This window comes from Stegostoma tigrinum, chromosome 5 (assembly GCF_030684315.1).
Source record: "Stegostoma tigrinum isolate sSteTig4 chromosome 5, sSteTig4.hap1, whole genome shotgun sequence".
In the NCBI taxonomy this organism is placed as follows: Eukaryota; Metazoa; Chordata; class Chondrichthyes; order Orectolobiformes; family Stegostomatidae; genus Stegostoma; species Stegostoma tigrinum.
Genome location: NC_081358.1, coordinates 95,549,984 through 95,576,740, shown reverse-complemented (window position 1 = coordinate 95,576,740; position 26,757 = coordinate 95,549,984). Strand labels below are relative to the sequence as shown.

At 44.1% G+C, this 26,757-nt stretch overlaps 1 protein-coding gene across 1 annotated transcript in view; it reads right to left on the bottom strand.

Annotated features, from left to right (window-relative positions):
* Positions 1-26,757, bottom strand: part of LOC132209622 (tubulin delta chain-like) — a 71,559-nt gene that overhangs the window by 19,716 nt on the left and 25,086 nt on the right. Inside the window, exons 6-8 of the mRNA XM_059646352.1 lie at positions 24,901-25,038; positions 14,013-14,154; positions 7,436-7,621 (exon numbers count right to left, since the gene is read on the bottom strand). Of these exons, the coding sequence (XP_059502335.1) occupies positions 7,436-7,621; positions 14,013-14,154; positions 24,901-25,038 (466 nt within the window). The remainder of the gene's footprint in view (positions 1-7,435; positions 7,622-14,012; positions 14,155-24,900; positions 25,039-26,757) is intronic.

The following is a 26,757-nucleotide window of genomic DNA, read 5'->3' as shown; positions in this document are numbered from 1 at the left end:
TAATAAAATGTGAGGCTGGAACAACACAGCAGGCCAAGCAGCATCTCAGGAGCACAAAAGCTGACGTTTCGGGCCTAGACCCTTCATCAGAGAGGGGGATGGGGTGAGGGTTCTGGAATAAATAGGGAGAGAGGGGGAGGCGGACCGAAGATGGAGAGAAAAGAAGATAGGTGGAGAGAGTATACGTGGGGAGGTAGGGAGGGGATAGGTCAGTCCAGGGAAGATGGACAGGTCAAGGAGGTGGGATGAGGTTAGTAGGTAGGAGATGGGGGTGCGGCTTGGGGTGGGAGGAAGGGATGGGTGGGAGGAAGAACAGGTTAGGGAGGCAGAGACAGGTTGGACTGGTTTGGGGATGCAGTGGGTGGAGGGGAAGAACTGGGCTGGTTGTGTGGTGCAGTGGGGGGAGGGGACGAACTGGGCTGGTTTTGGGATGCGGTGGGGAAGGGGAGATTTTGAAGCTCGGGAAGTCCACATTGATACCATTAGGCTGCAGGGTTTCCAAGCGGAATATGAGTTGCAGTTCCTGCAACCTTCAGGTGGCATCATTGTGGCACTGCAGGAGGCCCATGATGGACATGTCATCTACAGAATGGGAGGGGGACTGGAAATGGTTTGCGACTGGGAGGCGCAGTTGTTTGTTGCGAACCGAGCGGAGGTGTTCTGCAAAGCGGTCCCCAAGCCTCCGCTTGGTTTCCCCAATGTAGAGGGAGCCACACCGGGTACAGTGGATGCAGTATACCACATTGGCAGATGTGCAGGTGAACCTCTGCTTAATGTGGAATGTCATCTTGGGGCCTGGGATAGGAGTGAGGGAGGAGGTGTGGGGGCAAGTGTAGCATTTCCTGCGGTTGCAGGGGAAGGTGCCGGGTGTGGTGGGGTTGGAGGGCAGTGTGGAGCGAACAAGGGAGTCACGGAGAGAGTGGTCTCTCCGGAAAGCAGACAGGGGTGGGGATGGAAAAATGTCTTGTGTGGTGGGGTCGGATTGTAGATGGCGGAAGTGTCGGAGGATGATGCGTTGTATCCGGAGGTTGGTGGGGTGGTGTGTGAGAACGAGGGGGTCCTCTTGGGGCGGTTGTGGTGGGGGCGGGGTATGAGGGATGTGTTGTGGGAAATGCGGGAGACGCGGTCAAGGGCGTTCTCGATCACTGTGGGGGGAAAGTTGCAGTCCTTGAAGAACTTGGACATCTGGGATGTGCGGGAGTGGAATGTCTTATCGTGGGAGCAGATGCGGCGGAGGCGGAGGAATTGGGAATAGGAGATGGAATTTTTGCAGGAGGGTGGGTGGGAGGAGATGTATTCTAGGTAGCTGTGGGAGTCGGTGGGCTTGAAATGGACATCAGTTACAAGCTGCTTGCCTGAGATAGAAACAGCAAGTGATTGAGGTGATTGAGTGGTCCAGATTGAGGGAACAAATAAGATTACATGTAAAATATTTTAGGTAGAGAGCAGAAGGACTTTTCTAACAATAGAAGGTTTGAGTCAATAGTTAAAAAGAGGCAATAACAGTGCTGAAGAATGGTTTAGACTGGTTGTTGAAGGGGCACAAAAGAATTTGGGAAGAGAGTAATCATACAGATGAGGATTGGAGCCTGTGTGGAGGAAGAACTGATGGGATCAAACGGCCTTGTCCTTTTTATAAAACCCATGTAATTCTGGGACCTGGCTAGGTTTATGTCCCTCAGGAAGGTTGAGCTTGCTACAGTCATCTCATTCACCTACTCCCGTGAAGACCTTAAGCTTTCACTGAGGTGCATTCCCACAGATACTTCTGCAAAATTAGCAATTGGCCAAAGTCACTGCATGAGCATGGGCAGCGAAGGTTAGAAAGCTGTTCGGCCATGTGGGCTGTTAATGTGAAGGCAAGGCCTGGAATAACTGTAATCAATTTGCGCAGAACATAACGACAGATCCTCAGGGAACAAAGTACAAGCAAATTGAGAAGCCTAAGACCACAGGTCGCAGGGTAAGGAGTAGGCCATTCGTACCTTTGTCATTCAATAACATCAGGGTTGATCTGGCTGCGCTTTCAACTAAACTCTCCTCTGCCCCCAAAGCCCTTGACTCCCTTGTCTATCAAAAATTGATCTGAATCAGCCCTGAATAAATCCAATGATCCGGCCTCAACTGCTTCCTGAGGAAAGGAATTGTTCAGGCTAACCACCTCCACAGAAAAACTGATAAGGTAGGTATCTATTTTTAAACTCCACTCCCTCGTTCTAGGCTTCCCCACAAAATGAACCATCCTCCAATTATCAAGTCCCCTTAGGATATAATATGCTTCAGTAAAATCATTTCTTTTTCTGCTGAATCCCAAAAAGCATGGGACCAACCTTTTCAACTTTTCCTCATAAGAAAAGCCCTGCTTTCTGGAAGTGAGTCAAGCAAACCCTCCATAAACTGCTTTTTGCACATTTATATCCTATTTGAAACAAGGAGGTTTAATCTGTACGAAGTGTTTCAGATGTGGTCTCACCAAAGCCCTGTGGTAAGCTTTGCAATCAACACCACATTACATTTGCCTTTCCTGTCACTTGCATCTGCAAACTAACATTTTTGATTCATGTACCCGGACACTCAGATTCTTTTTTACCTCAGCAGATGAAGTTTAATCTGGGTAAGTGTGGGATGCTGCACTTCGGGAGATCAAATGTTAAGGAAATGTATACAGGACCCTGAACAGCAGAGGGAATTTGGAGTTCAAGTCCATAGCTCCCTGAAAGTGGGCACAGAAGTAGAGAGGGTGGTAGAGAAGGCATATGGCATGCTTGCCTTTCTTGGTCAGGTTTTTGAGTAGGATGTCATGTTGCAGCATTATAAGACTTTGGTTAGGCCACACTTGGAGTATTGTGTTCAATTCTGGTCGCAACATCATAGGAAGGATGAGGCGGCTTTGGACAGGGTGTAGAAGAGGTTTACTAGGAAGCTGCTTGGATTAGAGGGTATGAGCTGAAAGGAGAGACTAGAAAAACTCAGACTGCTTTCTGTGGAGCAGCAGAAGCTGAGGAGAGACTCGACAGAAGTCTAGGAAATTATGAGATGCATAGATAGGCCTGACAATCAGAATCTTTTTCCCAGAGTTGAAATGTCTAATACTAAGGGGCAGGCACTGAAGGTGAAATGGGAAACTCAAAGGAGATGTGAAGGGCAAGTTTTTTTTAACAGAGTGGTAGGTGTGTGGAACGTGCTGCTAGGGGTGGTGGTGGAGGCAGATATGATAGGGGAATTTAAAAGACTTTTAGATAGGCACATGAATATGCAATGAACGGAGGGTTATGGCCAAAGGGATTTGTTTTATTTGGTGTCAAGGGCCCGTTCCTGTGCTGTACATTCTATGTTCTATCAAAAATGCGTTTGAATATATTCGATGACCAGCTTCATTGTTCTCCGGGAAGCTGAAACCCAGTCACCTCTACATGTACGACTGAATCATCTATCTTGCTAATGATGCTTCACATGTTTTGTTACATTGCCTTAATTTTAAATTTTTACTATTATTCCTAATGTGGCCTCAGTCATTAATGCCCTTTAACATAGAACATAGAACATTACAGCACAGTACAGGCCCTTCAGCCCTCGATGTTGTGCCGACCTGCCATACCGATCTGAAGCCCATTACACATTACATTTACTGGCATTACACTCTCTGACATAACCTAACAGATTGTTTTTTTTCCAAATTGCTATCATATTCTCCAGCTTTTCTCTTCAGACATGTTAGATTTAGTCTTATCTGACCTACCTCTCTCTTAGTAACTTTATGTCCTGTCTTTTGTCACATTGACAGAGGCCTCTCCTCCCAGATGTTAAATCCGTAAAGTGTCAGGATGAAACAGGGGATCGACACGAGTCCACGTCAAGGCCTTGAGTAGCAATGGACCTACAGGTGCTACCGCTCTACCACTGTTTTTATACTCACAGGGTTGATGGGGAGTGGGGTGCAGAGGTGAGCAGGCCAGCAGTGGGAAAGCTGCCAAACCAAGATACCTTATTTCACCATCCCTGCTGCCCACTTTCTCATGTATAGGTGGCTCGTAAATATAGACAAGCCAATTATGGAGTTATGAGGAGTGTATTGATTGAGGTAGGTTGGGAAATAAGATTTTTAAAAAATGGCATCTCATGTAAACAATGCAGTTTTAAAAGAGAATATTTGCATTTCGATAGTACCTTTCACAATCGGTCATCCTAAAGAGCTTTTGAGCCAATAACATGTATTTGAAGTGTTGTTAAGTAGAAAATGTGGTACTGATTTGCAGACAGCAAGCTCTCACAAATAGCAATGCAATAATTACAAGATTAACTGTACTGTTAATTTTGATTTGAGTGATAAATATTGGGCAAAATACTGGGGATGATTTCCCTGTCGTTCTTTAAACTTTTTTTCAGCAGTAACAGTATTAAGATATTATATGGAAAGGACAAGAAAGTGAGGTTGCTGGGTAAGTATAGCCAGTACATCACTGAATAGTGGAACCAGCTCAATGGCCCACTGCTGTTACTATTTGTTTCATTTTGATGTTTTATTTCAAACACACGTATTTTCAACAGAGGTCACCAGATAGTGGCATAGAGTCATTGAAGCCAACGGGAACATGGCAAGGAAAGAAAACGCTATCTCAGGCAGATTGGAGTCAAATTTAGGACTTTCTGGTTTGTGTCTTAATTCTAGATTCTACCTTTCAACTAATGAGTCATTAGAAAGTCTACAACTCTATTTTTTTTAAAAATGTTCACCTGGGAGTCTAGGCCCTGGATCTGTGGGAAATAAAATTAATGCTGATGCTAAAATTTTGTTGAACAATTTTAACTGTACGTTAGCTCTGCAAAAATAATACGAAAGGCAAAATTCAATGTTTCCTGTAGACTAACCAAGGAGTTAATGTCCATTTGTTCTAGTCCACAGAGCCAGAACTGGTTTAATTCTATCAATCTTTCTCATACAGTACTTACTATAGGAATGAGAGATAATGGGAACTGCAGATGCTGGAGAATCCGAGATAACAAAGTGTGGAGCTGGATGAACACAGCAGGCCAAGCAGCATCTTAGGAGCACAAAAGTTGACGTTTTGGGCATAGACCCTTCATCATAGGCCCGAAACGTCAGCTTCTGTGCTCCTAAGATGCTGCTCAGCCTGCCATGTTCATCCAGCTCCACACTTTGTTATCTCTCATACTGTAGGAATGGTGGGCGAAACTATAGCCAATTTACAGTGAACTCACTTATCAAAAGATTAGTTGTGATGCTGAGGAGGTTAAAATAGGAACTTTCCCCCTATCCCTGTGTGAAAATCCACCCATTAGCTTCGCTACATCAGCCATCCAGCTCTGAGTTGCAGATTAAAAACAGGATTTACTTGTTTACCCTTCGGGGCAATGATTTCCAAAGTGGGGATGGGGACAGCATTACGGTTATTTGGGCAGGGGTCGGGGTGGAGAAAGTTTTGTTACAAGAAACAGGAGCTTCCAGGTACATAATGCCAAAAGGATCATTAAGCAACATGCTCACGCTACGTCAGCTTCCGATTCCCATGTGCAATGTAACTTTGTGTTTTCGTAAAGAAAAGGAGTACATTTTGGAGAGTAAAGTTAAGGATGCTGAATTCTCGAGAAGGACATCAAAAATAATTAGCTTAAATTAGACATTTAGTTCTGTATAAGACACTATTTCTTGCTGTTAAACATTGGACTGAGACCATTTTGTGAGTTTTGATCCCACCAAGCAGTGTATTCTCACCATTAATAATGCACTTTGTACAACATAGATGTATCAACATGAATGAATGAATGAATGATTTTTATTGTCACAGCGCCAGGGACCTGAGTTCGATTCCAACTTTAGGCAACTGACTGTCTGTGTAGAGCTTGCACGTTCTCCCTGTGTCTGCGTGGGTTTCTACCAGATGCTCCAGTTTCCTCCCACAGTCCAAAGATGTGCAAGTTAAGTGGATTGGGTCGTGTTAAATTGCCCAGTGTCCAAGGATGTGTAGATTAGGGTTCAGGGTTGCAGGGACAGGGGAAGGGGATGAGTCAGAGTGGGAAGCTCTTTGGAGTGTCGGTGCGGACTTGTCGGGCCGAATGGCCTGCTTCCACATTGTAGGGATTCTATGATTCTACCTTGTTGTGCCTTATAAAGTATAATGAAGCATATAACATAAATACAATGTAAATAATAGAATAATAAGTATGGTCCCTTCTATATGGAAATATCTGCAGAGCTACAGGGAAAGTAGAGAGGAGGAGTACTAAATGGATAACTCTTTTACAGTACAGGCCAATGAGTCATAAGGGATTTGGCCTAATGATCAAGACATGGGGTTAAAATCCTACCACAGCAGCTAGTGAATTTAAATTCAGTTAGTGGGTAAATTTGGAACTAAAAATGTTTCTGTCAATAATAACAATAATGATGTAACTTCTGAATTTGTGTAAAAACATAATTAGTTCACTAATATCCTGCAAAGAAAGAAATGTGCCCTGCTTCCCCGTCTAGCCTACAGAACCACAGCAATATGTATGACTCTGAACTATCTAACATAGCCGAACAAGTCACACCATACAGTATCAGGCAGTTAGTGTTGGACATGTTAATGGTCTGTACATGTCTTGAATGAATGATTCAATGATTTAAGATTCTCATGGACTGGCTCTGAACCAGCAAGACATGATACTCAGCAGATGATCGGGGACTGGGGTAATGTGAATCTCTGGTAGTGAATACAAGAAGAAGGGTTTGGGAAGATCCAGGGTTAGGGTTCAGAAACATTATCCAATCGAGGAATGTTCTTTTCTCTCTCTCCCCATGTCCCTACTATTGAAAACATATTAGGAGTAAATATCACCAAAACTCTGTCCTGCTCCATCCACATTGACTCTACAGTTAAGAAATCACTCCAATGCCTCAACTTCCTCAGGAGGCTAAGGAAATTCAGCATGTCCGCAATGAATCTTATCAATTTTTTATACATGCACTATAGAAAACATCCTGTCCAGATGCATCACAGCTTGGTAAGGCAACTGCGCTGCCCAAGGCTGCAAGAAATTACAGAGAGTTGTGAACACAGCCCAGTCCGTCAGTCTTCCCTTCATTGACTGTCCACATTTCCTGCTGCCTCAGGAAAGCAGCCAACGTAATGAAAGACCTCTCCCATTTATAATCTCTTCCATTCTCTTCCATCAGGCAGAAGATACAAAAGTTTGAAAACACATACGAACAGATTCAAGAACAGCTTCGTCCCCGATTTTGAACAGACCTCTGTTCAAAACTGACTTTTTTCTGCACCTTTCCTGTTGCTGTAAGACTGTATTCTGCATTCTGTTCTACTACGTAACGTATGATTTGTCTGGATGGCATACAAAACAGTACTTGCACTGTATTTCAGTACAAGGGGCAACATTAAAATCAAACCAAATTCTTTGGCATGTACTGAACATTTACCTTCGGGTTCGGAGGTTGCTCACTGGGTACATCAATCCTGCCAGGCAGGAAGCAATGAGTGTGTTCATGTCAGACAAAGAAATTTGTGGCTGTTGAGCTGTGGTGTGGTTGATCTTCCTTCCACACAAGGCCTGCATCCTGCGCAATATGTCATCATTGTGAAACAGGAGAACCCCATCGGCATACCTACACACAAAAGAAAATGATGCTGAATAGAACAGCCCCAAACTAGAATCATAGAACCCCTACAGTGTGGAACCAGGCCACTTGGCCCGTCAAGTTCACACTGACTCTCCAAAAGCATCCCGCCCAGAGCAACACCCCCACCGGAGGCCTGTAACCCTGCATGTCCCATGGCCAATGCACCTAACCTGTATACCTTTGGACTGTGGGAGGAGACGGGAGCACCTAGAGGAAACCCACGGGGAGAATAAGACCATAAGACATAGGAGTGGAAGTAAGGCCATTTGGCCCATCAAGTCCACTCCGCCATTTTAATCATGGCTGATGGGCATTTCAACTCCACTTCCCTGCACTCTCCCTGTAGCCCTTGATTCCTTCTGAGATCAAGAATTTGTCAATCTCTGCCTTGAAGGCATCCAACATCCCGGCCTCCACTGCGCTCCGTGGCAATGAATTCCACAAGCCCACCACTCTCTGGCTGAAGAAATGTCATCTCATTTCAGTTTTAAATTTACCCCCTCTAATTTTAAGGCTGTGCCCACGGATCCTAGTCTCCCCACCTAACGGAAACAACTTCCCAGCGTCCACCCCTTCTAAACCATACATTACCTTGTAAGTTTCTATTAGATCTCCCCTCAACCTTCTAAACTCTAATGAGTACAATCCCAGGATCCTTAACCATTCATCATACGTTAAACCTACCATTCTAGGGATCATCCGTGTGAATCTCCGCTGGACACGCTCCAGGGCTAGTATGTCCTTCCTGAGGTGTGGGGCCCAAAATTGGACACAGTATTCTAAATGGGGCCTAACTAGGGACTTATAAAGCCTAAGAAGCACATCGCTGCTTTTATATTCCAACCCTCTTGCGATAAAACAACAACATTACATTCACTTTCTTAATTACGGACTCTACCTGCAAGTTAACCTTTAGACAATCCTGGACCAACACTCCCAGATCCCATTGCACTTCTGATTTGCGAATTTTCTCACCGTTTAGAAAATAGTCCATGCCTGTATTCTTTTTTCTAAAGTGCTAAACCTCACATTTACTCACATTGAATTTCATCAGCCATTTCCTGGACCACTCTCCTAAACTGTCTAAATCTTTCTGCAGCTTCTCCACCTCCTCAGTACTACCTGCCTGTCCACCTATCTTCATATCATCGGCAAACTTTGCCAGAATGCCCCCAGTCCCTTCATCCAGATCATTAATATATAAGGTGAACAGCTGTGGCCCCAACACTGAACCCTGTGGGACACCACTCGTCACCGGTTGCCATTCCGAAAAAGAGCCTTTTATCCCAACTCTCTGCCTTCTGTCAGACAGCCAATCCTCAATCCAAGCCAGTAGCTCACCTCGAACCCCATGGGCCCTCACCTTGCTCAGCAGCCTCCCATGAGGCACTGTATCAAAGGCCTTTTGGAAGTCTAGATAGATAACATCTACTGGGTTTCCCTGGTCTAACATACTTGTTACCTCTTCAAAGAATTCTAACAGGTTTGTCAGGCACGACTTCCCCTTACTAAAACCATGCTGACTTGTTTTAATCTGACCCTGCACTTCCAGGAATTTAGAAATCTCATCCTTGACAATGGATTCTAAAATTTTACCAACTACTGAGGTTAGGCTAATCGGCCTATAATTTTCCATCTTTTGCCTTGATCCTTTCTTAAACAAGGGAGTTACAACAGCAATTTTTCAATCATCTGGGACTTTCCCTGACTCCAGTGACTTTTGAAAGATCACGACCAAAGCCTCCGCTATTTCCTCAGCCACCTCCCTCAGAACTCTAGGATGTAGCCCATCGGGGCCGGGAGAAAACAGCCTCAAGTCCCTCAGCCTTTCCTCGTAAGACCTTCCCTCCATGCAAGGCAACATCCTAGTAAATCTCCTCTGCACCCTTTCCAAAGCTTCCACGTCCTTCTTATAATGCAGTGACCAGAACTGTATGCAATACTCCAAGTGCGGCCGCACCAGAGTTTTGTACAGCTGCAGCATAACCTCTTGGTTCCGGAACGCGATTCCTCTATTAATAAAAGCTAAAACACTGTATGCCTTCTTAACAGCCCTGTCAACCTGGGTGGCAACTTTCAAGGATCTGTGCACATGGACACCGAGATCTCTCTGCTCATCTACACTGCTAAGAATCTTACCATTAGACCAGTACTTCGCTTTCCGGTTACTCCTACCAAAGTGTATCACCTCACACTTGTCTGCATTAAACTCCATTTGCCACCTCTCAGCCCAGCTCTGCAGCTTATCTATATCTCTCTGCAACCTACAGCATCCTTCGTCACTATCCACAACTTCACCGACCTTAGTGTCGTCTGCAAATTTACTAACCCATCCTTCTACGCCCTCATCCAGGTCATTTATAAAAATGACAAACAGCAGTGGACCTATCACTGACCCTTGCGGTACACCACTAGTAACTGATCTCCAGGATGAACATTTCCCATTAATTACCACCCTCTGTCTTCTTTCAGCAAGCCAATTTCCGATCCAAACTGCTATATCTCCCACAATTCCATTCCTCCTCATTTTGTACAATAGCCTACTGTGGGGAACCTTATCAAACACCTTGCTGAAATCCATATACACCACATCAACCGGTTTACTCTCATCTACCTGTTTGGTCACCTTCTCAAAGAACTCAATAAGGTTTGTGAGGCACGACCTTCCCTTCACAAAACCGTGCTGACTATCCCTAATCAATTTATTCTTTTCGAGATGATTATAAATCCTATCCCTTATAACCTTTTCCTACACTTTACCAACAACTGAGGTAAGGCTCACTGGTCTATAATTACCAGGGTTGTCTCTACTCCCCTTCTTGAACAGGGGAACCACATTTGCCATCCTCCAGTCATCTGGCACTATTCCTGTAGACAATGACGAGTTAAAGATCAATGCCAAAGGCTCGGCAGTCTCCTCCCTGACTTCCCAGAGGATCCGAGGATAAATCCCATCCGGCCCAGGGGACCTATCTATCTTCACCCTCTGTAGGATTTCTAATACCTCTTCCTTGTGAACCTCAATCCCACCAAGTCTAGTAGCCTGTATCTCAGTATTCTCCTCGACAACATTGTCGTTTTCTAGAGTGAATATAGTTGAAAAATATTCAATTAGCGCTTCCCCTATCTCCTCTGACTCCACACACAACTTACCACGACTATCCTTGATTGGGCCTAATCTTACTTTCGTCATTCTTTTATTCCTTAAATACCTATAGAAAGCCTTAGGGTTTACCCTGATCCTATCCACCAACAACTTCTCATGTCTCCTCCTGGCTCTTCTGAGCTCTCTCTTTAGGTCTTTCCTGGCTACCTCGTAGCCCTCAAGCGCCCTAACTGAGCCTTCACATCTCATCCTAACATAAGCCTTCTTCTTCCTCTCGACAGAGATTCCACCTCCTTCGTAAAGCACGGCTTGCGCGCTCTACAGCTTCCTCCCTGCCTGACAGGTACATACTTATCTAGGACACACAGGAGCTTTTCCTTGGATAAGCTCCACATTTCCAATGTGCCCATCCCCTGCAGTTTCCTTCCCCATCCTATGCTCCCTAAATCTTGCCTAATCTCATCATAATTGCCTTTCCCCCAGCTATAACTCTTGCGCAGTGGTATACACCTATCCCTTTCCATCGCTAAAGTAAACATAACAGAATTGTGATCACTATCACCAAAGTGCTTACCTACTTCCAAATCTAACACCTGGCCAGGCTCATTACCCAGTACCAAATCTAATGTGGCTTCGCCCGTTGTTGGCCTGTCTACATACTGTGTCAGGAAGCCCTCCTGCACACACTGGACAAAAACTGACCCATCTATAGTACTCGAACTATAGTGTTCCCAGTTGATATTTGGAAAGTTGAAGTCCCCCATGACAACTACCCTGTCTCTCTCACTCCTATCGAGAATCATCTTTGCTATCCTTTCCTCTACATCTCTGGAACTATTCGGAGGCCTATAGAAAACTCCCAACAGGGTGACCTCTCCTTTCCTGTTTCTAACCTCAGCCCATACTACCTCAATTGACGAGTCCCCAGACATCTTTTCTGCAACTGTAATACTGTCCTTGACCAACAATGCCACACCTCCCCCTCTTTTTTTACCATCTTCTCTGTTCTTACCGAAACATCTAAATCCCGGAACCTGTAACATCCATTCCTGTCCCTGCTCTATCCATGTCTCCGAAATGGCCACAACATCGAAGTCCCAGGCACTAACCCATGCTGCAAGTTCACCCATCTTATTCCGGACACTCCTGACATTGAAGTAGACACACTTCAAACCAATTTCTTGCTTGCCAGCGCCATCTTGCGTCCCTGAAACCTTATTTCGGACCACCCTACCCTCAACCTTTTCTATACTCGAACTACAATTTTGGTTCCCATCCCCCTGCTGAATTAGTTTAAACCCACCCGAATAGCCTTAGCAAATTTCCCCCCCAGGATATCGGTACCCCTCTGGTTCAGGTGAAGACCATCTTGCTTGTAGAGATCCCACCTACCCCAGAAAGAGCCCCAATTATCCAAGAATCCAAAACCCTCCCTCCTGCACCATCCCTGTAGCCATGTGTTCAACTCCTCTCTCCCTATTCCTCATCTCACTGGCACGTGGAACGGGCAACAAACCAGAGACAACAACTCTGTTCGTCCTAGCTCTAAGCTTCCATCCTTGCTCCCTGAATTTCTGCCTTAAATCCCTATCTCTCTTCCTACCCATGTCGTTGGTGCTAATGTGGACCACGACTTGGGGCTGCTCCCCCTCCCCCTTAAGGATCCCAAAAACACGATCAGAGACATCACGCACCCTGGCACCTGGGAGGCAACACACCAACTGTGAGTCTCTCTCATCTCCACAGAACCTCCTATCTGTCCCCCTAACTATGGAGTCCCCAATGACTACTGCTCTGCTCCTCTTCCCCTTTCCCTTCTGAGCAGCAGGGACAGACTCTGTGCCAGAGACCTGTGCCCCACTGCTTTCCCCTGGTAAGTCCCCCCCCCCAACAGTATCCAAAATGGTATACTTGTTGTTGAGGGGAATGGCCACAGGGGATCCCTGCACTGCCTGCCGGTTCCCTTTCCGTCCCCTGATCATAACCCATCTGCCTTTTTCTTGTACCTGAGGAGTGACTACCTCCCTGTAACTCCTCTCAATAACCCCTCTGCCTCCCGAATGATCCGAAGTTCCTCCAGCTCCAGCTCCAGTTCCAGTTCCCTAATGCGGTTTTCAAGGAGCTGGAGTTGGGTGCACTTCCCGCAGATGGAGTTAGCAGGGACACTAGTGGTGACCCTTAGCTCCCACATTCTGCAGGAGGAACATTCAACTGCCCTGACCTCCTTTCCCATTATTCTAAATTCCCAAAGAGACTCCTAAAAAATAAAGGATAAAAAATAAACTTGTTACCTTACCAATCAGGTGCACAGAACCTTTTTGTTTTGGTTAGAGGAGGAGGATGGGTGGGAGACACTACCTGAGTAGTGTTTTGGGTAATGCAGCCACAAATATATTACCTCACTTACTCAGCAGTCCCGTGTCCGCTCCTGCTCAGTGTGCGCTCCACCTATTCACAAGGTAAGCTTTTTATAGATTCACTTCCTTTGTCAGCCATGGCTGTCTAATCCCACCCCGGATAATCTTGCCTTTCTTTGGGATGAACCTCTGTACTGTGTCCTCAATTACACCCGGAAACTCCTGCCATTGTTGGTCTACTGTCTAATGTGAAAACTCCACACAGATAGTCACCTGAGGCTGGAATTGAACTCGGGTTCCTGGTGCTGTGAGGTAGCAGTGTTAATCACTGAGCCACCGTGCTGCCCCTAGACTTCACACTTGGGCCCTGACTTGAAAAGGAGGCAATACTGATGTTCCAAAAGGATATTTCTGTCAAAGGCAGAAGATTATGGTCAACCTAAAGGACTCCCCGAGTCTTCTGCACAAACTGTCTTGAGGGCTTTTACATCCACCTGAGAGCATGGTGGGGAGGCCTCAATCTCATCAAAAAGGCAACCCCTCTGACTGTGCTGTGCTCCCTCAGTGTTACAGAGTGCCAGCCACTAATGGTTGATTCAGAGAGGAGAGAGTTACCCACTGAGCCAAACAGGCAGATACGACAGAGTAAATATCAGGCACTGCACTCCGGGTCTTTCTCTTTCTGAGGTGGCTCTAAGATATCCTGGTGTCAAATGTACGGTATCCAAGGTGTGATTTATCTAATCACAGGAAGTGGGAGGGAAGTTTAACTTTTTCTATTGGGAATGCTTACTGCTGCCACCTGGTGGCCTGCAATGGAAAGTGTCCGTTCCCATCAGTTTGAAGAGCACAAACACTCAGACGGAGAAACAAATGTTGTTTAAAGCAGGTAGCATCTGGAGTGAAGTCTTACCTCTGAAGCCAGGAAAGGCAGAGCAGGGAGTTGTAATGTTGGAGTGGGCTTTCCCCGACCTGATGTGGAGCGACCGTCACGGAGAGAATATAGCCCATTGGAAACTCCTCCCGGATTGATTCACATAATCGTGCACCCAATCCTACAGGAAAGGAAATATTCACCGCTACAGATCAGAAAAGCTTTCATGCTCCAAAAGGATAATGCTATTAACAGGTCACTACCTTCCACTGTCTGTTTGGATGATTGGTAGCATTCTCAGCTCTGAGTCAGAAAGATGAGGGACATAGAGATGAAAGCACACAATGTGGCCTGAATCTCCCAGGACAGTCTGAAGGGAGAGCTGCACTGTCAGAAGTACCGCCTTTTGAATGAGCTGCTAAACTGAAGTTCAGTCTGCCCTCTATGGAGATGTTAACATCCTGAAGGAGGTCAGGAGAACTGCCCCCAGTATTCTGGCTAACAATTATGCCTAATGTATGAAATAGGGGCATTTTCACATCTCCATTCTTGTTTGAATGGAGGTGGAAGGGCTTTAATATTAGAAGGCCAAACCCGATCCAGAAATACTCCACTAATTCCCAATTTCAGCCACTTTTGTTGGCACAGGATAAGGGCGTGGCCAGTGAACCCACGAACAACAATCCTACTATTTCCACTCTATTACAAGGTTGGACATTTCAGACCCTCCTGACTTACAGGCCAACATTTCACAGGAGACATGCTTGATGCCTTCTCAGAGGGGCAGAAACCATGAGGGAACCCTATCTGCTGCTGGGAAAAACACAAAAAGTATACATTCAACATTTCCTGTATCGCAAGAAACGGGCTGAGACCCAATATGTATAATAGCCTGATTCTAGCAGGTATTTGTTTACTCAGTTACAGAAGGAAGTACTGACTTTGTTTGCTGTTCTTGCAGGATTGTGAATGTTTACTATCTTATTTGAATGAGATTAAAAAAATAAAGTGGTTTAAAAGTTTCTGCTAATACCTGTGTTTATTTAATTTTGTATGGGAAGATATGAGGCAATGTTGATCAAATGTATTTTTATTTTTTAATTTCAAAGATATGCTAGTGTAATTACATGGTTAATTAGTTCTGCACCTACTCCATACTTGGTGAGTAGACTTGGAGGGGGCAAAGGGGGCATGAGACATAAGAGAATGCCTTGGAGGCTGAGATATTGAGGGCTGGATGACCATTAATACAATCACGTTGTTTTCTAACTTAGCCTTGACATCCTCCTGTCTCCGTAGCTGCCTCATTAGATTGTGGGTCTGTCTTCAATCCGTGACCACCTCTTCAGGACAGGAATAGGGTAGGTGTACTCCTCCATGAAGCAAAAAGGATTATATAGTCAGGAAAATTCCAGACTCCCAATATCGACTTCCTGAACAAATCTTGCGCACACTATCTGGTCATTTAGTAACTTGTTAAATGTTTGTAGGCCCTTATTGACTGCCATATTTCCCTACAAAGCAGCAGGGACTGCATTTCTAAATTCTTTATTGAAGCACTTTGAGAAGACATGAGCTCACAAAGGGCACTATATAAATGTAGAAATTGAACATTTTCCTCATGAAAGAAGTTTGACAGTAGCTCAGTTAGTCAGTGGTTGTATAGTACTTGGTTATCAAGGAGGGAAGCATAGCAGTTTATGTAATGGGCTGAGCCATTAAAAAGGCAACTGTACATGTTGCTTTAGCATTACTCACAATACCTGATGACTTGAGGAGGAAATGTCATGTTTGAAACTGCAAGTCTGTGATGTAGCATCACTGGCTGTTTTCACACAAACAAACTTTCATCACAATTTCTCCTGCCCTCATTTTTGCATTTAGATGGAAATCTGCCTCTTCGTTTTCACCACATTGATGTGATTCAGTGGATTTGCATAATCATGTCACTTGAAAAAAAGTAATTCAGAGATAGTGGGAACTGCTGATGCTAGAGAATGTGAGATAACAAGGTCATCTCAGATATTATGGATCTCTCGGATATTATGGTAAAGCTGGATGAACACAGCAGGCGAAGCAGCATCAGAGGAGCAGGAAAGCTGATGTTTCCAGTCTGGACTCTTCTTCATTTTCTGCATATGCTTCAAGTGGGACTTATTTTCACCTTCGAATAGTAGAAGGACACCTATAATATTGGACACGTAGTAAGCGAGCAGCTGCAGCCCACCTTGAGGCCTCAAATTCTGGCCCATGCCATCCCTACCAGGTTAAGTTATAGGAAGCCTCACAATTATGGAATGGGAGGGTGCCCCTGAGGTGTCAGCTGCCAGGGAATGCCTTGAGGCTGACAAACACTTAACATGCCTTTGGTGGGCTTTTCATTTCCATTGCTTGTGGCACAAGCTCTGATTACAAACCTTTAGTGTGCAGGTACAGCAAGTGATTAGGAAGTGAATAGAATGTTGTATTTTATAGACAGAATCAAACAATAAATGTAGGGAAGTTTTGCTACATTTATAAAAGCCATTGCTGAGACCACATTTGGAGTACTACGTAGAATTTTGGTTTCCTTAATTTAAGACAGGATATAATTACATTAGAAGCAGTTCTGACCTCATTTGCTCCAAGCATGAACAAAAAGAGGTGAGTTCCAAAGGTGAAATGAGAGTGGCAGCCCTTGAGATCAAGGCTGCATTTGACAACATTTGACATTTAGAACATAGAACATAGAAAAGTACAGCACAGTACAGGCCCTTTGGCCCACGATGTTGTGCCGTGGAATAATCCTAATCCAAAAATAAAATAACCTAACCTACATTCCCCTCAATTCACTGCTGTCCATGTGCATGTCCAGCAGTCGCTTAAATGTCACTAATGACTCTGCTTCCACGACTACCACTAGCAAAGTATTCCATGCGCTCACAACTCTCTGGGTGAAGAACCTCCCTCTGACGTCTCCTCTACACCTTCCTCCTAACACCTTAAAACTATGACCCCTCATGGAAGCCAATCCTGCCCTGAAAACGCCCTTGTGAAAAGCTGAAGTCAATGGGAATGAGGTGGGGTGAAAACCCTCTGATGGTTCATAGTCATACTTAGGAAAAAGGAAGATGGTTGTGGTCATTTTAGGTCAATCATCTCATCTTCAGGATAAGAGTGCAGCAATTCCTCAGCATAGTTAATTTCTCATCAACCTGTTGAGAGATGATGCTTCAATGACATTCGCTCCCCATCAATAAGGTCAGAAGTGAGAATGTTCACTGATGAGTGGACAATCTTCAGCATCATAGCATTTTACACAACAGAAGGAAGCTACTGGACCCCATCATGTCTGTACCAGCTCCCTCAGAGACCAAACATATCAGTTTCCATTTGTGGCAAGGCCTAAGTCAAGACTTGGGTTTTACTGATCTTAATTCTTTCATCAGATGTAGGTGTTGTCACCAAGACCTGCATTCATTGTCCATTCCTAATTACCCTTGTACCCACTAGCTTCCTAGGCCTCTTCAGACAGCAAAATGGTTCTCCTTTCAGACTTAGTCCCCATGCATCATTTTCAACATTTTAGTTAACTATTTGTCTTTAATCAATTATCTTAAAAACTGATTAAATGTTTAGCCTGCATACTGGTTAACCATTTCCCCTCTTCAGACCTAGTTTCTGAAAGTGCTTTGTCCAAAATTACGGCCAAAGGGTGCCCCTGGGGCCAGGTCATTTGGGTGTGGTTCCAATCTTTTGCCTTGTTCCTTCAGGCTTAGTGCATTGTTGAATTATGTGAGAGGGTCTTATCTTTCCAATGAGTCATCTGTGGCCTGACTGGATGCCAGACCTCACACTGTGGGTATCTGTTAATTTTGTACAACAAGGAGAAATTTAATTGTCACCACATTTAATTCAATGGAGCTGGTCTCTTCTTTCTCCCTCCCATGCCAGGCTGGTTCCAGGCTTGCTCAACAGCCCTTGGCCCCAGTCAGCCAAAACAGCTGCCTGGGGGCGGCTGGTCTCTCTGCCATTTGGTCAAATACCAGAACGTGGTTTCAAGTCTCTGTGCCATTCCCTTATCTGGGCGGAGGATGGGTTTCTGGCCATTCAATCTCCATGAGACACATCTCTCTGAGTCCCTCAATCAGCTGTTGACCCAATGCAGAGTTTTCTTTTTGAATTTGTTTGTGAGGTGTGACACTGGATGGCTCAGCATTCATTGCCCATCCCAAACTGCTCTGGAGAAGTTGGTGAACTGCCTTCTTGAACTGCTGCTGTCCTTATTCTGTAGGGATAGTGAGGAATGGAATCCCAAAATTTTGACCCAGTAACTGTGAAGGAGCAGCAATATATTCTTTCCAAGAAAGGATGTTGTGTGACTTGGCTGTGTTCCTCCATTTGCTGCTCTCTCTTCTCCTTCTAGATGGCAGAGATCATTTTGGAAGGTGCTATCAAAGGCATCTTAGTGAGTTAGTACAGTGGATCTTGTATACAATGCTGTGACCATGCATCGATGAAGGGAACGAATGCTGACGGTGGTGGATATGGTGCCAATCACTGATAACACACTGTGGAGCTGGACAAATGCAGCAGGCCAGGCAGCATCAGAAGAACAGGAAAGTTGACTCTAGCATCTGCAGTTTTCACTATCACTGTGCCAATAATTGGGCTGCTTTGTCCAGGATGGTATTGAGCGTCTTGAACGTTGTTGAACCTGTACTCATCCATACAAGTGGGGAGTATTCCATGTATCCCTGACTTGTGCCTTGCAGATGGTGGAGGGTCACTGTGGATTCAGGAGATGAGTTACTTATCCTAAAACCATAGAATTGTTACAGGTGTAGAAGGAGACCATTCATCCTATTGCTGCTGGATGGCTGATTAAGCATTCTAACTTGATGCCAATCTCCCACTATTTTCTTGTAACCCTCCAAATTGCTTATATTGAACTAATTGTTCATTGCCTCAGTTGAACCTGCCTCTTTTATTGCATTCCAGATCCTAACTATTTGTGGAGTAACAAAGATTTTTGTCACTTCATATTTGCTTCTGTTGTAAAACACTTTAAATCTGTGCCTTCTGGATGTTACTGTATTCGTGAATGGAAACAGATTGATCCAGACAGACCCCTCAATTTTGAAAACATCTATCAAATCTCCTCTTAGCCTTCTCCCCTTCAAGGAAAAAGGTCCCAACTTTTCCAATCATTCCTCATAACTCAAGTGTTTTATCCCTATAACCATTCTCATTAGCCCTTTCTGAAATCCACTCACATCCTTCTTACAGTGTGGTACTAGAATTCCCAGCCTCTAATCTACTGTTGTATCCACAAATTTCATATGGTTGGTCTGACACAGTTTAGCTTCCGGTCAATGGTAACACCCAGGATGTTGACAGTGGGGGATTTGACAGCGATAATACCATTGAATGTCCAGGGTTAGATTCTCTCCAAATGGATGTTTCCCCTTGTGGGCAAGACTAGAACTAGAGAACAGAGATTAAAAAGAAGGGATCTCCCACTGACAAAGTAGTTAGGGAGAAATATCAAGTTTGAGAGGGTTGGTGTTCTGTGAAGCTGTGTTTCCCAGTGAGAAGTGGAGGCATGGTCATTGAACATTTTTAAGGTCGAGGTAGACAGATTTACCACTGTGTATAAGGACAGAGAGCTGTTGTCTCCGGCGGAACTGAATCTCAGTGCATGCAGTGCAGAATCAGTGCCTGTAGAAGCACAGAGTGGCAAACTGCAAAGATTTACAAATCCTGCTGAGCCGGAGAGTCTAGAGCTAAACCTCCCAGGAACAGAAAATAACAGGCTGTGCCTCGCTTGTGCATTCCCACTTGTTTTATTATCTTGTGTAAAAGCAGCAGGGGAGAGGTCACTTTCCTTCTCAAGCACTTTATTCTAGACACAATAAACCAAAATGTATTCCTTAACTCAGCATGACCAGCTTGTGTGATCTAGGCAGTTTGCAGGGGAAAGTAATTTTGTATTATCTGTTCTTGAGACACTTCTATTGAAATTCTGGTGTAAAATATTATATTACTAGTTCAGGTTGATGACAATTGCCCTTCAGTTCTTTCATGCCACCCACTGAAGATGCTCTCTCATGTAGCCACTCTGCAGCTCTAATGCAAATAGCCTGCTCCAGTGTCTGTTTATCAGCTATATTTCATGCGTGAACCATGACTATGAAAACAGGTTAAACATTCAGTGTCAAGCTGTGCAAAATATTGCATTTTAGGAGGAACAATGAGTAAAGGGCAATATAATTTAAAGGATACAACTGTAAAGGAGGTGTGGGTCCAGAGAGAGCTGGCAAGTCCTTTCCACAAATCTTTGACAATAGCGAGCTCTTAAAAGGCAGATGGGACCCTGGGCTGTATTATCGGAGCCATTGCATACAAAAGCAAAGGATCTCAAGTAAAACATTACAAATCACTGGTTAGGCTTCAGCTGGAGTACCGTGCTCAATTCTGGTGATCACATTTTAGGAACGGGCAAGATTTTGCAAAGTCTCCAAGAGAGATTTAAAGAATTTAAAGAATGAAGAAGCTAGATTGATCTTCTTCGAACAGAGAATCATAGAACACCAGAGTTTGGAAGCAGGCCATTTGGCCAATGAGTCTGCACTGAGCCTCTGAAGAGTGTCCCTCCCAGACCCACCCCCATCCAATCCCTGCGACCCTGTATTTCCCACGGTTAATCCACCTAACCTACACATCCCTGGACATTTTGGGTAATTAGCATGACCAATGCACCTAATCTGCACATCTCTGATCTTTGAGAGGAAAGCCACGCAGAGAATGTGCAAACTCCACACAGACATCACCTGATGATGTAATCGAACCCCAGATCCCTGGTGCTGTGAGGCAGCAGTTCTGACCACTGAGCTACCCTGCTGTCCAGAGAAAGTTAAAGTTAATAGAGCTGTTCAATATTCAGGGAGGTTAGCACAATCAGCAAGAAATACATAATAATAGAACATGGGACAGAGTGAGGAGAACCTTCCTGACACAGTGAGTTTGAAAAAATTGAAAAAGAAAAAAAAATTGCAACGCAACAGGGAAAGAGTTGGAACAAAAACAGAAATTGCTGGAGAATTTGAGAAGATTTGTAGCCCAGGTTGAGATTCTGGATGTGAGTTTGCTCGCTGAGCTGGAAGGTTAGTTTTCAGACGTTTCGTCACCATTCTAGGTAACATCATCAGTGAGCCTCCGATGAAGCGCTGGTGTTATGTCCCGCTTTCTATTTATCTGGTTAGGTTTCCTTGGGTTGGTGATGTCATTTCCTGTTCTTTTTCTCAGGGGATGGTAGTTTGGCTCCAAATCCATGTGTTTGTTGATGGAGTTCCGGTTGGAATGCCATGCTCCTAGGAATTCTCGTGCGTGTCTCTGTTTGGCTTGTCCTAGGATGGATGTGTTGTCCCAATCAAAGTGGTGTCCTTCTTTATCTGTATGTAAGGATACGAGTGATAGTGGATCATGTCGTTTTGTGGCTAGTTGATGTTCATGTATCCTGGTGGCTAGCTTTCTGCCTGTTTGTCCAATGTAGTGTTTGTCACAGTTCTTGCAAGGTATTTTGTAGATGAGTTTGTTTTATTTTTTGTCTGTATAGGGTCTTTTAAGTTCATTAGCTGCTGTTTTAGTGTGTTGGTGGGTTTGTGGGCTACCCTGATGCCAAGGGGTCCGAGTAGTCTGGCAGTCATTTCAGAAATGTCTTTGATGTAGGGGAGAGTGGTTATGGTTTCTGACCCTGTTTTGTCTGTTTGTTTGGGTTTGTTGCTGAGAAATCGGCGGACTGTGTTCATAGGGTACCCATTCTTTTTGAATAAGCTGTATAGGTGATTTTCCTCTGCTCTGCGTAGTTCCTCTGTGCTGCAGTGTGTGGTGGCTCGTTGGAATAATGTTCTAATGCAGCTTCGTTTGTGGGTGTTGGGATGGTTGCTCCTGTAGTTCAGTATTTGGTCCGTATGTGTTGTTTTCGTGTAGACGCTGGTTTGAAGTTCCCCATTGGCTGTTCGCTCTACTAGCCACAAAACAACATGACCCACTATCACTCGTATCCTTACATACAGATAAGGAAGGACACCACTTTGATTGGGACAACACATCCATCCTAGGACAAGCCAAACAGAGACATGCACGAGAATTCCTAGAAGCATGGCATTCCAACCGGAACTCCATCAACAAACACATTGATTTGGAGCCAATCTACCATCCCCTGAGAAAAAGAACAGGAAATGACATCACCAACCCAAGGAAACCTAACCAGATAAATAGAAAGCGGGACATAACACTAGCGCTTCGTCGGAGGCTCACTGATGATGTTACCTAGAATGGCGACGAAACGTCTGAAAACTAACCTTCCAGCTCAGCGAGCAAACTCACATCCAGATCGCTGGAGAAATTCAGCAGGTCTGGCAGCATATTTAGGAGCGAAGGCAGAGTCCAGTGGCCCTTCTTCCTGAAAGAGCTGCGTTGTTGAATTCATTGGATAGCTCTTTCAATGGCCTCTTTCTGTGTCAATGACTAACCCTGAACTTCCCCACCAGTATAGTGAACGATTTTTGCCCTTTTAATAACAAAAGGTAAGAAAGGAGAAAGGGTGGGAGTGGGGCCAAGAGCAATGGATGACAGTCTCAGAAAATGTGGTGTAACATTTCAAAACTGAGATGAGGAGAAATTTCTTCACTCAAAAGGTGATGAGCCTGTGGAACTGTCTATCACATATCGTAGTGGAGGCAAAGCCACTGAGTATATTGAAGAAAGAAATAGATTTCCAGAAGTGTCAAGGTGCATTCCAACTTGGACTGTGACCTTGACTGCTTTCAAGCTCGTCTTTTCATCATCTCTGCAAAACTTGGAGAGTTGCATCTTGTTGGATAGCTCACTTAATTGGAGGAAGGCACTCATCTGTTAAATGAAACAGTTGCTGAATTCAAGAGCATTGCAAGATAATTCTTCGAGTTGAATCTGGAAGATTTCACATTCTATCATAGCAGCGTCTACTTTCTTCACTAGGAATGCTGCTCTGGACATTTTGTCTGCAACGTACATCTGCTATCTTTCTGTGTATGTCGCATTCAGATATTATCTCTCCAATTGATATAAAAATCTTTCAAAAAGCATTGGAACAGGTAACAAAGGCTTGAGGAAAATGCTTTGAAATGTCTTGTGGAGAAATTCAACTGCCATTTTGTCTCTTCCAGCAAAGACAATGGTGAGACATTCTACTGCAATCTTAGAATAGCATCATTCCATTTGTGTTAACATCCTTAATACAAATGCACTTAGTTATCTTTGTTATACTAAGTTTGCTCCAAGTCTCATCATGCTGGCACCACAGTGCAGGGTGACTTCATCATTTACGTTATAATCTATCATTACCAGGACTGTTATCACGAGTTGCTTAATTTTAGCAAGTGTCACTTCTTGTGTGATAATTCTCCACTTTGGGCCTGCAGTATTAATCAGCATAAGGCAACCCCTGGTCTGTTCTACTACGAACATGCCTTAGCTGCTGACTTCAATCCTCAATGCTTTGGCACATGTCACTCACTTTCCTGGAAGTGAGTTTGTCCTCTCTCAATAGGATCTCTTATGCTAAATACAATCCTGTCTTTAAGTAAAGCATCTTTCAGTTCAAACAGTGGAAACTGATTCAACTATATATACACGGAAATTGCAAAATACTTGAAAAAATGTTGAGCTGTGGGTAAGAAGGAAGCAGGACTATAGAATAGCCCTTTCTAACAAATTATTCCAAACAATAGATTATTCTCGAAAGATGGGATTATTCTTCTTATGGCAGATAAGTTAAGAGATATTTATCGAGATATTTAAAATCATGGAATGATTTAATAGATTAAATAAGAATAAAGTGTTTTCAGTGGCAGGAGGGTCAATAATCAGAGGACAATGATGTAAAGGAACTTGTAAAAAACATGGAGGTGGTAGAGGAGAAAATGCTTTATAGTCTAGAAGGCACTGCCTAAAGGGTGGTGAAGATAGATTTCTGAAGAAGGGTCTAAGCCGGAAATGTCAGCCTTCCGGCTCCTCTGATGCTGCATGGCCTGCTGTGTTCATCCAGCTCTACACCTTGTTATCTCAGATTCTCCAGCATCTGCAGTTTCTACTATCTCTGAAGATCGATTCAATTGTGATTTTAAAAGTGATTTGAATAAATTACTGGAAAGGAAAGTATTACATGGTGATGGAGAAAAACTGGAGGAATGTGGCTAGGCACTTTCACAGAAACAGCCTGACTTCCCTTTGCACAAGCTAATTCTACAGTTCTATACTACATTTGGGGAAAATTAAATTCAGTGTTTCTCTATACCCTAGAGAATAGTAATCCTGTGGAGCAAGTTGCTGGATTTTGTGCCAAATGCTAATTCGCTGTATATTTTTCACTGATAGCTAGAACCTGCTTAGGCAGAAATTTAAGTAGCAAATATGGCACCAAGGATACGTGGAGACTTTTCCTGTGATGCTGACCATTTATGTTGGGGAGGGGGAGCTAGTTCATCCTAATTTATTTTCCTATTTAGGTCTTCATACTTACAGGCACTGAAAAATCTGAAACTGGGAGAGTGATAACAAAGTTGCTTGTTTAAAATCAATAAATAGTGAAATTTTCATACAGACAACATTGGGAAAACTCCCCAGCTCCTCAAAAAAATATCAGTGGATCTTTCACTTTAATCCAAACTGGCAAGCAGGGTCCTCAGTTTAACAACTCACTTGGCATCTACAGTGCAACATTCTGATAATGGCATTAGCCTGGATTATACGCTGAAGTCACGGTGCGCAGTTTGAATCCTGACCATGTGTTTCAAGTGGAGCTTTCACAATATGACACACAGTTCACCATAACAGAGGTCAGTTGAAACCACTTCTGTCCACTTGCTGTTTGATTAACCTTTGACCTGTTTGCTTTTCTCACCAGATCCTGTGCCACCAGTCAGACTGTGTAACAGTATGACCCCACAGTAGGCATCGCGTCGCTCCACCTCCTTCCGGAAGCTATCCAAGGTGCGATTGAGCAAACTGTTGTCATTCTGCGTCTGCAGCCCGTGATACCCTGTCAATAGAATGTGGTTGATTAGGTTTCAGTGAGTGTCCTGTTGGAATAATCACTATAGCCACCATATGATCAAAACAGTCACAATCACTGAATTATATAGTTGACAGAATGGAATCAAATAGATATATTCAAGGCTGAGTTACACAGATTTTCAAGAGACATGGGAGTCAAAGGTTATGGAAGGAGGAGGGGAGCAGAGAAGAAAATGAAGCCAAAACCACAACCAGCTCAGCCATAATCTTAGTGAACGATAGACTAGGCTTGGAGAGACGAAAGCTACTCCTGCTCCCAAATTATATGCAAATAGATTCAGAGAATGCACAGAAAAAGGCCATTCAGCCAGTTGCGTCCAAATCGGGTCACAGCAAGTGGAGTTCCACAGCGCTGTCCTTTTCCCATAGTCCCGCAAGCTATTTTTTATTCACTTTTTGGACAGGGTTGACACTGGATGGCCAGCATTCACTGCCCGTCTCCAGTTACCCTTGAGAAGGTGGTGGTGAAGCAGCCTTCTTGAACCGCTGCAGTCCATGTGCTGTAGGGAGACCCACAATGCCCTTAGGGAGGGGAATTCTCCAGATTTGAAGGCAATTCTCTTTTGGAAGCAATGATTAATCTGCCTCCACCACACGCTCAGGAAGTGCATTACAGATCCAAACCACGCACTTTGTAAAAATATTTCTTTATCACATTGCTATTTTTTTGTCAAACAACTTGAAACTGTGTCTTCCGGTTCTTGGTCCTTCCACCACTGGAAATTATTTCTCTCTACCTATTCTGTCCATTCCAGTCATGATATTGAATACATCTGTCAAGTATCCTCTCAATCTTCTTCAAGGAAAACAGTCCAAAATTCTTAAACAACTAAAGTTCCTAAACCTTAGATCCATTCTCACAAGTCTATGCTATTTCCTCTCTATTTCCTTCAAATCCTCCTTAAGTGTAGTGCCAAAACTGTGTGCAATATATAAATGAGAGCAAACAGGTGTTTATACAGGATTATCATAACCTGTGTGTTTTTCAGCAATGCATGCTCCTGTACGTTTTATTAGAACCACTCTCTACCTGACCCTACCACTTGAATTATTTATGCAGATATACCCCCCACTTACACCCATCCTCAGCCCCAGGACATCTGTGCAGGAGTTCCTCAGGGGAGTGTCCTAGACCCAGAAATCTCCAGATGTTCACCAATAATCTTCCTTCCAGATCAGAAGTAGAAATATTCACTGATGAGTGCATCATGTTCAGTACCATTCACAATTCCTCATTTACTGATGCAAATACAGCAGGACTTGGACAATATCCAGTCTTAGTCTGACAAATGGCAAATAGCATTTGCACCTCACAAATACCGTATGCTGACCATCTCCAACAACAGAGTCTAACTAGCCACATGACATTCAGTAGCATTGCCATTGCTGAATCGCCATTATCAACATCCTGGGAGTTACCATCAACCAGAAACTGAACTGGACCAGCGATTTAAACACTGTGGCTACAACAGCAGGTCAGATGCAAGGAATTCTACATTGAGTAACTCGCCTCCTGACTTCCCAAAGTCTGTTCACCAGCTGTAAAGCACAAATCAGCAAAATGATGGAATGCCACACATTTGTCTGAACAAGTGTAGCTCCAACCATAGTTGAGAAACTTGACGCTGCCCAGGATAAAGCAAACTACTTGACTGGCATCAAACATTAACTCCCTCCACCATTG